The sequence below is a fragment of the Dipodomys ordii genome, unplaced genomic scaffold (genome assembly GCF_000151885.1).
Source record: "Dipodomys ordii isolate 6190 unplaced genomic scaffold, Dord_2.0 Scaffold184, whole genome shotgun sequence".
NCBI classification, from domain to species: Eukaryota; Metazoa; Chordata; class Mammalia; order Rodentia; family Heteromyidae; genus Dipodomys; species Dipodomys ordii.
The window spans coordinates 1,318,255-1,329,760 of NW_012267400.1; the positions used below are offsets into that span (position 1 = coordinate 1,318,255).

Genomic DNA, 11,506 nt, shown 5'->3' on the forward strand with positions numbered 1-11,506 from the left:
CTGCGTCTCTGTCAGATGTGGCCGCCCTCCCCGGGCTCCGTCCCCCCCCCTGCCCAGCCCCCCTTCCTCCTCTGCCCTCCCTCTGTAGGGTGCGCGGGCGGGGCGCCCACAGCCTTTCACGGTCTGCCGGGTGAGAAGCCCGAGCCGGGTAAAGCCCCGGGGAACATCCGGACCCCACCTGGGGGGGGACCCTCCCCAGAGGGGGTTTCCGTCCGCACCCTGGGAGCCCGCCGTGGGATGACCTTGGCGATGACCTTGGCCGCAGCTCCGTGGGCAGGACCGTCACTTATTCACTCAACGGACGCCCGCTGGGCTCGGAAGCGCTGGACCACGCGGGAGGAGGCGGGGCGCGAGCCGGGGGCTGCCCGCCCGCCGTCCCGCACGCAGGGGTGAGGTCAGACACACGCACACGCGCGCACACACGCACACGCGCACACGCGGGGGCTCGGATGGCTTTTGCTTGTTTGCTTTTCAGGTGCTGAAGCGACTGCGATCCCCCCGTCTGCGCGTCCCCCGCCCCCTGTCCTCTGGCGTCTTCTGTCCGTTTTGCTTCTTCCCAGCGGTGGTCTTGACTTGTCATCTTCCTACCCTCATCTCCGGGACAGCGGGGATTATAGCTGTGAGCTACCTTGCCCAGCTTGTCTTTAGAGATGAGGTCGCTTTATTTTGTCCCGACTGGCCTTGAACTTTGACCCTTCCTCCGTAGCTGGGATGACCTTTCCCCCAGCTTTCTGCCTCTGTCTGGGGCTGGTTTGGAGCAGTGTTCACAGTGACCCTGGTCGTGTGGGCGAGGGCTCCACGCTTCCTCACGAGGAGGATTTGCATGTCTTCCACGTCTCAAGGAAATGAGAAGTGAGAGAGGCTGGGGGGGGGGAGGGACGGGCAGAAGGGCCGGCGGGCCGCGCTCAGGTGTGGGCTGCTGCGCTGGGGCCGCCATGCAGAGCTGGTACTCCAACACCCAGCGCTGGGACTCCACAGGTGCTCAGCTGGCGCTGGCCAGGCGCCCACCGGGGTGGGCCAGGGCCGGGGACGCAGGAGGGAGAGAGTCGTGACTGGGAGATGATTTGTCTTTCTGTTTTTGTGTCGGTCGTGTCTGGGCCTGGGCGCTGTCCCTCAGCTCTTCAGCTCAAGGCTAGCGCTCAGCCACTTGAGCCACAGGGCCACTTCCGGCTTTTTTTCTGCTTCTGTGGTGCTGAGGAATCGAACCCAGGGCCTCAGGCACGCGAGGCAAGCCCTCTACCACGGAGCCACCTTGCCAGCCCCTCCCTGAGCTCTTTTCACTCAAGGCTGGCGCTCTACCCCTTGAGCCACAGCGCCGCCTCTGGCTTTCTGGTGAATCGTTGGAGGTCGGAGCCTCGTGGATTTGTCACAGCCATCAGCAGATCTGGAGTTGCTGGGATTACAGGCGTGAGCCATGACACCCGGCCTGACTTGCTTTTTCTTTGGAAGGGATGATGGAGGATGAGGATGAAGATTATGAGAACGCCACTCCGCCCTACAGGGACCTTCCTCCCAAGCCAGGTCAGGGCACTGCTTTCCCGGGAAACAGAGGCAGCCAGGGTGGGTGGGGTTGGGGGGCACACTGGCTGTGCAATAACCCATGGGGATGGTTCTCTGTGCTCAGAGCCGGTCACACCGTGACTACAGGAGCAACTGAGAGCCTCATTGTACCCGTGGGGGTCTGGGGCCCCAACTGGATTTACAGGGAAGGAACAAAGAGAGGAGGGGAAAGGAAATGGAGAGTTGTCTGCAGTGGTGGAGGTGGGGGTGGAGGACAGAGGAGTGGGGTTTTGAAGGCTGGGTAGGAGTGTGTGAGGAGGAGAAACCTCAAAGACACCTGGGGTTGGGGGTGGGGCGTGGGAGCCACAGCGCCGCGTGGCATCTGTGCCCCAGAGCCAGAAAGCCATTTTACACCCAGGACTCAGATGGCTCTGCTCTTATTTAGACATGGGGTATGGCTATATTGCTCCAGGTTGGTCTTGAACGCTTGGGCTCAAGTGATCCTCCTGTCGGCCTCTGGAGTAGCTGGGACTACAGGTGTAAACCACTGTCCTCTTTCCTCCGAAGCTCAAGGCCTGGACTTGGGGGACCCCCCCCAGACTTGGCCCAGGATTCTCCAAGAGTCCCCTAAGTATTTATAAAAGTGGAAATTGGGGCCTGGCTTGGTGGTTCAAGCCTGTAATCCCAGCGCGGTGGAGAGGGAGGTAGGAGGATCACAGTTTGAGGTTGGCTTGGGCTGCAGCGTTAGGCTTTGCCTCAGACCTGCTTTCTAGCAGGTGAGATGTGGGTGAGGGTCTCAAACCTGGGGCTTCAGCTGCTTGGGAGCTAGAGATCAGGGGGTGGTGTTTGCAGGCCTGCCTGGGTGTAATCGTTCTAGAACCATCTCAACCAATGGCTTGGCACAGTGGTCCATACATGCCTGCAGTCCCAGCTGGGGGCCAGGTGGGGATCAAGAGGACTGACCCTTGTGCCAGCTAGGGAAAAGTGTTACCTCATCTCAACTAGTAAGCCGGGCATGGTGCATATTATTATCAGCAACTGCAGTTTCCACCCAGTGCTTGCAAGAGAGGTGCTCTACCCATTGAGCTACGCACCCCAGCCCTATTTATTTTCCGAGACAGAGACTCACTAATGAAGCCCAGGCTGGTGATTGTCTTGCCTCTACCCAAGCTGGGATTACAGGCATGCACTACCATGCTCTGTCATCTCTTTTGTGAATTTCTCTTTAGGTGTCCTGGCACCGCCAAGACCCCCGAGGGCAGGTGAGCAGGGCCTGGGGGGGGCGGTTGTGGGAGCCAGGGTTGGTTTTTCTTGGCTCTGAGCTAAGTGACGCTTCCCCCTCCTCAGGAAAGAGCCCAGAGAACCCCCCGCTTCCTCCCAAGGCCCTGGCGGTGACAGGTAAGAGCTGTAGGCTGGGGTACCCCCATTCCCCCAGCCAGAGCCATGCTTCCGATGATGATGATGATGATGATGGCCTTTGTTCCTTCCAGCCCTGGACCTTCCGTCTGTCTCCTGCCCATCTCGCCAGTCAGGTGAGCAGAGGGCATCCTGAACTCAGCCTCCTGAGTAGCTGGGATGACAGGCGAGAGCCACCGGCACCCGATTATTTAGCACCTTGTAACAGTGTGTCCTCCTTGCTCCCAGGCGGTGATCTGGAACCTTCTCCCTTCCAGCCGTCCCTGACCCGTGAGTCGCCACGCCTCCCAGGTGGCCCCCGGTCCCCCCTGTTCATGCCCAGAGGAGGTGATTCAGGCCAGCAGCTCTCGAGTGAGCCGGGGAAACTTCTCCTTCCAGAAACCGCACTTTCCCGAGCCCAGCCCCCCAGCCCACGGGGCACAGCTGTCTTTCTGGGGACTTTGCTGTTGGGGAGACGGGGCTGGCCTGGAACCTGCAGTCCTGGGGGGGGGGAACCACCGGCGTGCACCACGACACCCGATTTCCTGCAGACTCTCCACCCCTCGTTCCTGCTTGCAGAGAACGCAGGAAATGTCCTCTGCCCCCGGGCCTTCCTTGCCAGGGGGCTGGAGTAGGAAGGAGCTCCGCTCAGCCCTGGAATGTCGGATTGGCACATTGTTTTTAGGGTCCTGGGGTTGGAACCCATCGAACTTAGTCTGTTAGGGTAGGGCTACCATTGAGCCACACTGCCCACCAGCAGGCCCCACCCCTCAGGGAGCCACGCCCACCAGCAGACCACGCCCCCAGATCACCAAGCTCACCATCAGGCCACGCCCATCAGGAGACCACGCCTGCCACCAGGCTACGCCCACCGGGAGCCACGCCCTGACCACAGGCCACACCCACCTAAAGCCACACCCCCAGTGCCTCCTCCCTGCCAGGCTTGTCACAGAGCCACACCCACCTCGAGGCCACGCCCACACCGAGCCACGCCCCCGGCCGCGCCTCCCACCGCTGAGCCACACTCCGGGCCCCATTTTGCTTATTTAAATCTATCTCCCTGACTAAGAAAGAAAAAGAAAAGAGATTGGCCGGGTGCCGGTGGCTCACGCCTGTCACCCCAGCCACTCAGGAGGCTGAGATCTGAGGCTGGCAGTTCAAAGCCAGCCCGGACAGCAAAGTCCATGAGACTTTATCTCCAATGAACCACCAAAAAAGCCACAAGTGGAGCTGTGGCTCAAGGGGTAGAGCGCCAGCCTTAAGCAAAAGAGCTCAGGGACAGCGCCCAGGCCTGAGTTCAAGGCCCCCCACCTTCCAGTCCATCAGTAGCCCCAGCACACGCTGATCGTCGCAGGCGGCATGACAGCCACACAGCCCGTCCCCAGGCCCCCTCACGACGTGGGCCCTGGATCCATGCTCTCTTCCGGTCCCCAGGCCCCGCGACTCCGGTGCCCTGGATCGGGGCGGAGCCCCGCGGCCCGCGCCGGCCCCGGGTGGGGCGGGCGGCGCTGCTCTGCGCGCTGGCGGCCGCGGCTCTGCTGCTGAGCGCCCTGGCGCTGGCCCTGACCCTGACCAAGTGTGAGTAGGCCGGCGACCCGGGGGAGACTGAGGCTGGGCACCGGGAGGACGCGGGGCTCAAACGGGCCTTGTCCTCACAGACCAGGAGGTGGTGGAGGACCTGCGGCGGGCGACCTGGGAGCAGCTGGCGTGGAGAGCCAACGGTGAGTCTGAGCGGTTGTCCATTCCTGCGCCGTCCACAGCGCATCCACATGGCCCCGCTTCCGCTTCGGGAGCGGGGGCTGTGCTTCTCTGCGCATGCGCATACTGATGGGCGCGGCTTACACGTTCCTTCATGTGCGCATGCGCATGCTGCACGGGCGTGTCGGACCACAGCTGTCCAATACGACGGCCATCAGCCTTGATAGGTGGCCTGTGCAAAATGGGTTGTGTTCTATGTATGAACACGCACACGGATTTCAGACAACTGTTTCAGTGTAGCATATCTGCGCCCTTTTGTATTTTTTTCTTTTTTCTTGTGTTTTGAGGAGTACTGGGGTTTCAACTCAGGTCACGTGATTGCTAGGCACGTGTGTTATCCCTGCACCACACCCCTAGATGGATGGGCCTCGCCTATCCATTGGAGCCACACCCACACCGGAGCCACGCCCCAAGCCACTGAACCACACCCCTCCCTCAACGTGGGGTCACACCCACAGCAGAGCCAGCCCTATCACTGAGTCAATCAGCAGCGCTAGCCGCGCCCCTCCCCAAGCCCCGCCCCATCATAAAGACACTCTACTAGTTCAGCCACACACCCCCAGCCAAAGCCACGCCCCTTACCGCGGAGCCACGCCCCCAGCAGTCACTTCCTGTACCACTTGAGTCATACTCCCCAGCTGTTTTTGGTTCACACTGTGTGTGTGTGTGTCTGTGTGTGTGTGTGTCTGTGTCTGTGTCTGTGTGTGCCGGTACTGGTCCTTAAACTCAGGGCCTAGGCACGTCCCTGAGCTTTTTTTGCTCAAGGTTGGCGCTCTACCACCTGAGCCACAGCTCCACTTCCGACTTTTTGGTAGTTCATTAGAAGATAAGCGTTAAACAGACTTCTCCTGCCTGAACTGGCTTTGAACCGCGATCCTCAGATCTCAGCCTCCTTACTAGCTGGGATTACAGGCATGAGCTACAGGCACTTGGCACAGATTGTTACTTTTTTTTTCTTCTGTTGGTCATGGGGCCTGAACTCTGGGCCTGGGAACTATTCCTCAGCTCTTCAGCTCAAGGCTAGCACTCTGCCACTTTCGCCACAGTGCCACTCTCGGTTTTCTGGTGGTCATTTGGAGATCAGAATCTCACACAGGGGCTGGACCCAAAACAAAAACAAAAAAAAAGAATTTCACACAGCCTTTCCTACCTGGGCTGGCTTTGAACCATGATCCTCAGATCTCAGCCTCCTGAATAGCTAGGATGTCAGGTGTGAGCCACTGGCGCCCGGCTAGATTGTTACTTTTTGAGATATAGTCTTGCTTTTTTTTTTTTTTTTTTACCTTGGACTATGATTCTACTTATGCTTCCTGTGTAGGTAGGATGCCAGGTGTGTGCCCCCACGCCTGGCTTGTTTTTGTTTTCTTTTTTTTGGGTCTGGTCGTGGGGCCTGAACTCTGGGCCTGAGCGCTGCCCTCAGCTCTTCAGCTCAAGGCTAGCGCTCTACCACTTGAGCCACAGCGCCACTTCCGGCTTTTTTCTTTTTGCTTATGGGGTGCTGAGGAATCGAACCCAGGGCCTCATGCATGCAAGGCGAGCGCTCTACCACTGAGCCACCTTCCCAGCACCCCCACGCCTGGCTTGTATGTTGATCAATAGGGTTTCACAACCAGCCAGGGCCAGCCTAGAACCACGGTCCTCCTGATCTTTGTTTCCTGGGTAGCTGGGATTACAGGCGTGAACTTCCATGCCTGGTTAAAACTACATTGTGATGATGGAATCATGTCTTCCTTTCTGGACCCAGCTCAGAGATCTAGGCCGCCTCTGAGCTGCCTAGGAACCCTGGGCCCTGAGAATGTGGCTTTAGGGGTGGCCACAAGTCCAGGCTTTTAACCCTTAAGCCCCTCTTCTCGGGCAGTGACTGGCATGGCGGGGCTGGCTGGATTGAAGAAGGACTTGGATGGAGTAAGAGCTGACACCAGCCAGGCCCTGCTGGAACTTCGAGGCTTAGTAGGTGAGTGAGTGGAACTTGGGGTGCTGCCCGGAAATGGGGGAGATGACAGAGCTGGCCCACCCCATGGCTCTCTGGGGGTGGTTCTCGCTGACGTGTAAACGCTGTGTCCACGGCTGACCGCGTGCCCATGCGCGTCTCTAGACTGTGGCAGGGTCACGTGTCCTGACGGCTGGCTCCCCTTTGAGGACAAGTGTTACTTCTTCTCTTCAACCACCGCGTCCTGGGACGAGGCCCGCAATTTCTGCCAGGAGAGCTACTCTCACCTGGTGATCGTTAACAGCTTCGCGGAGCACGTGAGCCGCCCCGGCCCCGGCCTCCTCCCCCTCCGCTTCCTCCTGCCCCGCTCTGTCTCCATCCCTGTCTGCAGGACTAGGGTTTTCATGTAAGGCCTCACCAATGCTGTCTTGCTCACCGTGGGTGCTCTACCACTTGAGCCATGCCTCCAGCCCTGCTCAGTTGAGGGATGGCCCCCAGAGGGCTCTTCGGCCTGGGCTGGCTGTGGACTGTGATCCTCAGGATCTCAGTTCTCTCAGGGGCTTGAACCACCAGCCTCTTTTTAATGACTGAAGGAATCTGTTAGTGCCCTGACTGTAGACCAGAGCTGCTGCGGGCTGGGTCAGAGAAGCCGAGGAAATCAACAATAAGAAATTAAACATGCGGGGCTGGGAAGGTGGCTCAGTGGTAGAGCGCTTGCCTCGTATGCATGAGGCCCCAGGTTCCATTCTTCAGCACCACATAAACAGAAAAAGCCAGAAGTGGCGCTGTGGCTCAAGCTATCCTTGAGCTGAAATGCTGGACAGTGCCCAGACCCTGAGTTCAGGCCCCACGACTGACCAAAAATAAATAAATAAACATGCCAGGTGCAAGTGGCTCACGCCTGTCATCCTAGCTACTCAGGAGGCTGAGATCTGAGGATCATAGTTCAAAGCCAGCCTGAGCAGGAAAAGTCCATGAAGCTCTTATTTCCAATTAACCAGCAAAACGCCAGAAGGAGAGTTGAGGCTCAAGTGGAAGAGCACTGGCCTTGAGTGAAAAAGCTCAGGGATGGTGCCGAGGCCTTGAGTTCAAACCCAGGCCTGGCATGAAAAGGAAGGAATTGACTGTTGCTAAAGTATGTTACCCAGTATTGGATGTGGACCAGCTCCAGCGCTGAGCGTTTTAGGCAAACACCCTCTTATCCATCTTGGAGGATGTCACCACTACGATTGTCCCCTTTACAAAGGAACAGAGGCACTCAATGCATCAGCCCATGGTCAATTGCTGTAATAAAATACCAGAATCTGGGAACCTTATGAAGAAAGCAGGGTTTCTATAGCTTTTCGGCTTGAGAGGCTAACTGGCTGTCCTGGCGCTGAAGGATGGCACGGTGCGGGGGGTGTCAGAGAGCAAGCCTCGAAGCCGGAGAGCAGGGAGGGCTGGCGCTTTCTCATTTTATAAGATGTCACTCACTTCTGTTGATGAAGAGAACCCTCCAATCGCCTAACTGCCTCCCGCTAAGCCCCGCCCCTGCAGGCCCATTGCGCTTCATCCCACCCAGAGGGGCACAGCCCCCCGGCTCCACAGGCTCCCAGGGGGGGGCTGTGCGGGTCTCCCCTTCCGCCCCACCCCATCATTGGGGGCTAGAGTGGGGGAAGTTGTGGGTGCTTCTTTGCACACCTTGAGGGTGTCCTTGTGTCTCGAAGCCCGGCCCCTCCTCCCCCTGTCCCCGCCTGAGGGTCGTGGGGGACATTTGAGGACTGACAATGGAAATTGCTTCTTGCAGAACTTCATCTCCCGGGCGCACGGCTCTCCGCGGGTGTACTGGCTGGGGCTGAGTGACAAGGACCGCGAAGGCGAGTGGCGGTGGCTGGACGGGTCGCGCGTCACCCTCAGGCAGGTGTCCTGCATTGGGGGAGGGGCTCTGTCTTCTCTGGGGACCCTGATCACAGGGAGGAGACGTGGAAATGGGGGTGTGGCTGAGCCTGGAGCTTTGTATGTCAGTCACTCTGTCTATTTGTCTGGGTATGAAGTCCAGGCCAGACTTACAATCCTCCTGTTTCTGCCTCCTACGTGCTGGAACTTCACACCTGTATGGTTCCTTCCCTGTGCGTTCATTTGCTCCCTCCCTCCCTTTCCTTCCTTTGTGTTGGTTATGGGGCTTGAACTCAGGGCCTGGGCGCTGTCCCTGTGTCTTTTTGAGCTCAAGGCGAGCGCTCGACCACTTGAGCCACACACCACTTCCCGTTTTCTGGTGATTCATTGGAAATAAGAGTCTCATGGGGGTCTTTTCTGCCCGGGCTGGCTTCAAACCTTAACCCTCAGATCTCAGCCTCCTGAGCAGCTGGGATTACAGGTGGGGCCACCAGCACCCGGCTTGCACTCTCTCTCTCTTTCCTTTTCTTTATATTGGGGTTTGAACTCAGGATGTCCAACTTGTAGGTAGTCACCGTATCCCTGAGCTATGGAGCCAGGTCTCAGCTCTTTCATACTTGAAATTTTCAGGTAGGGTGTTGCAATTTTGCCTGGGCTAGCCTTGGATCCCCATCCTCCTCCCTAGGCCTCCGGCATTAGCTGGATGCTAGGTGCATCCAGTCATGCCTGGCTTACTGATTGAGATGAAGTCTCACTGTCGGCCTGGGCTGGCCTTGAATCGCAGTCCTCTCCATCTCAGTCTCCTGAGTCGAGGTGATGAAAGGTGTGATCCACTGTGTGTGGTGGAATCTCACCGCATTATTTTCCTATGTGCTGGTCGTGGAGCTGGAATTTGGGATTTTGAGCTTGTGTTGGCTTTCTTTTTTTCTTCTTGAGACTGGCGCTCTACCACTTGCACTCTGCCTCCCGTTCCAGCTTTTTGCTGGTTCATTGGAGATAAAAGTGTCATAGATGCTCTTTCCTGCCTGGGCTGGCCTCAAACCCGGACCCTCAGATCTCAGCCTCCTGAGCGGCTGGGATTACAGACGTGAGCCACCAGCTCACCACTTTTATTTTGTTCCCTTTCAGACAGGGCCTCGCCATGTAGCGCAGTCTGGCTCTTGCCTGAGGGCCTCCAAGTGCTGGGATTACGTGTGTGCGCCACCTCACCCGGCTTCAGCTCTATGGGTTTTGATAACTTGACATTGCTCTGTCTTTGTCATTGTGGGGTGCACTGAAATCACTCCCCCCCCCGGCCTCCTTCGCTCACCCCTCCTTCCTGCTCACAGTCTCCCTCCCTTCTCCCCAGTTTCTGGGACCCCCAGGAACCCAACAATAGCCATGAGGAAGACTGTGCCAGCATGAACAAGGGCGGCTCATGGAATGACCTCTCTTGTGCCAAGACGACCTATTGGATCTGTGAGCGGAGGTGCTCCTGTTGAAGCCAGGGGTCCTGAACTCTTGGGGAGCCCCCATCCTGGAGAGTGGGGTCCCCTGGCCCCTCCTGTTCCGTCACCCCATGACGAGAATGGGTTTCCAATCCTGGTTCTGGCTGCAAGCTGGCAGGAGGCCGGGGCTCGGCTGGCTGCACGGAGCTCTCGGCTCACGGCTTCTGGCGAGCAGGGCATGGCGGAGTCTCACACCGAACCTGAAACACAGTGGCGGCGTGGTCCGCGGTCCCTCCCTGACTGATCCCTGGCAGCATCTAGGACATACCGAGGCAGGACCAGTGTGACGGGCAGCGTGGCCCTGTCCTTCCAGAAAGAACTTCTAGAAAGGCAGAGCAGCTGTAAACTCCTCCCTCCACACACACCATACATCGTGGGGCTCGGACACACCCACAGGACGGTGATGGAGATATCCGCCCACATGTGTGGGGATGCGTGTGTGTGTGGGGGGGGTTAAGATGTTCAATGATGTCTGAGCATGGTGGTGCACGCCTGTAGTCCTAGTGCATGTGTGGGAGGTTGTGATTTCCAAGCCAGCCTTGGACTGCATGAAGAGACTCTATGTCAAAAACAAGCCTAGATATATTTTTTTTTTTGGTTAGTTGTGGGGCTTGAACTCAGGGTCTGGACGCTGTCCCTGAACTCTTTTGCTCATGGCCAGTGCTCTACCATTTGAGCCACAGCGCCACTTCTACTTCCGGTTTTCTGGTGGTTCATTGGAGATAAGAGTCTCACCGACTTTCCTGCCCGAGCTGGCTTCAAACTGTGATCCTCAGATCTCAGCCTCCTGAGTAGCTGGGATGACAGGTGTGAGCCACTGGTGCCCGGCCTAAACCAAGCTTGATGATGATGATGTAATAAAACTCTTTGCTATCTGTGTGGTCTTTCTACAATAGTAGAATGTCATTTCAGTGCATAGTTTTCACTTACTATTATTATTTTTGTCATGTGTGAGGCTTGAGGTTTGAACTTGGAGCCTGGGCCCTGTCCCTAAGCTTTTCTGCTCAAGGCAGGTGCTCTACCACCTGAGCCACGCCTCTAACCTCAGACCAGAGGTTTTCAAGGTCAGCCCTACCAACACTGGGGGGAGGTGGTCGACCCCCCAGCCCATCTCTGAAGTATCTCAATGACAACCTAATAGGTGTCTGGTCCCCTCCCAGGGTCCCTGGGGAGGAGGAGCCCACCTCCAGGGGAGAACTCCTGGTTTAAACCCACCCCGCCCTCAACCAGGCACATTGCTGCCCCAAACCTGAAAAACATCCAGATTCAGCTCCGAGAGAGAATGTTGACAAAAACTTAGTCAGGCAGCCGGGCCTGGTGGCTCACGCCTGTAATCCCAGCTACTCAGGAAGCTGAGAGCTGAGGACTGTGGTTCCTAAGCCAGCTCAGGCAGGAAAAGTCCGTGAGACCCTTAGCTCCAAGAAACCAGCAAAAAAAAGCTGCAAGTGGAGCATGGCTCAAGTGGTAGAGCGCCGGCCTTCAGGAAAAAGGGGACAGCGCCTAGGCCCAAAGTTTAAGCCCCAGGACTGGCGTGTGCACACGTGCCTGTGTGTGCACGTGC

General features: G+C 57.7%; 1 protein-coding gene across 1 annotated transcript; it reads left to right on the forward strand.

Annotated features, from left to right (window-relative positions):
* The first annotated feature begins 886 nt into the window (after window positions 1–886).
* Clec17a (C-type lectin domain family 17, member A) lies at window positions 887–10,248 on the forward strand. Its single transcript, XM_013034234.1, has 12 exons — window positions 887–978; window positions 1,450–1,521; window positions 2,730–2,762; window positions 2,848–2,898; window positions 2,991–3,032; window positions 3,145–3,186; window positions 4,330–4,473; window positions 4,554–4,616; window positions 6,512–6,607; window positions 6,749–6,900; window positions 8,370–8,479; window positions 9,807–10,248. Exons 1-12 carry the CDS (start codon window positions 936–938, stop codon window positions 9,937–9,939), a joined length of 981 nt encoding a protein of 326 aa, XP_012889688.1. The 5' UTR covers window positions 887–935; the 3' UTR covers window positions 9,940–10,248.
* Window positions 10,249–11,506: the final 1,258 nt, after the last annotated feature.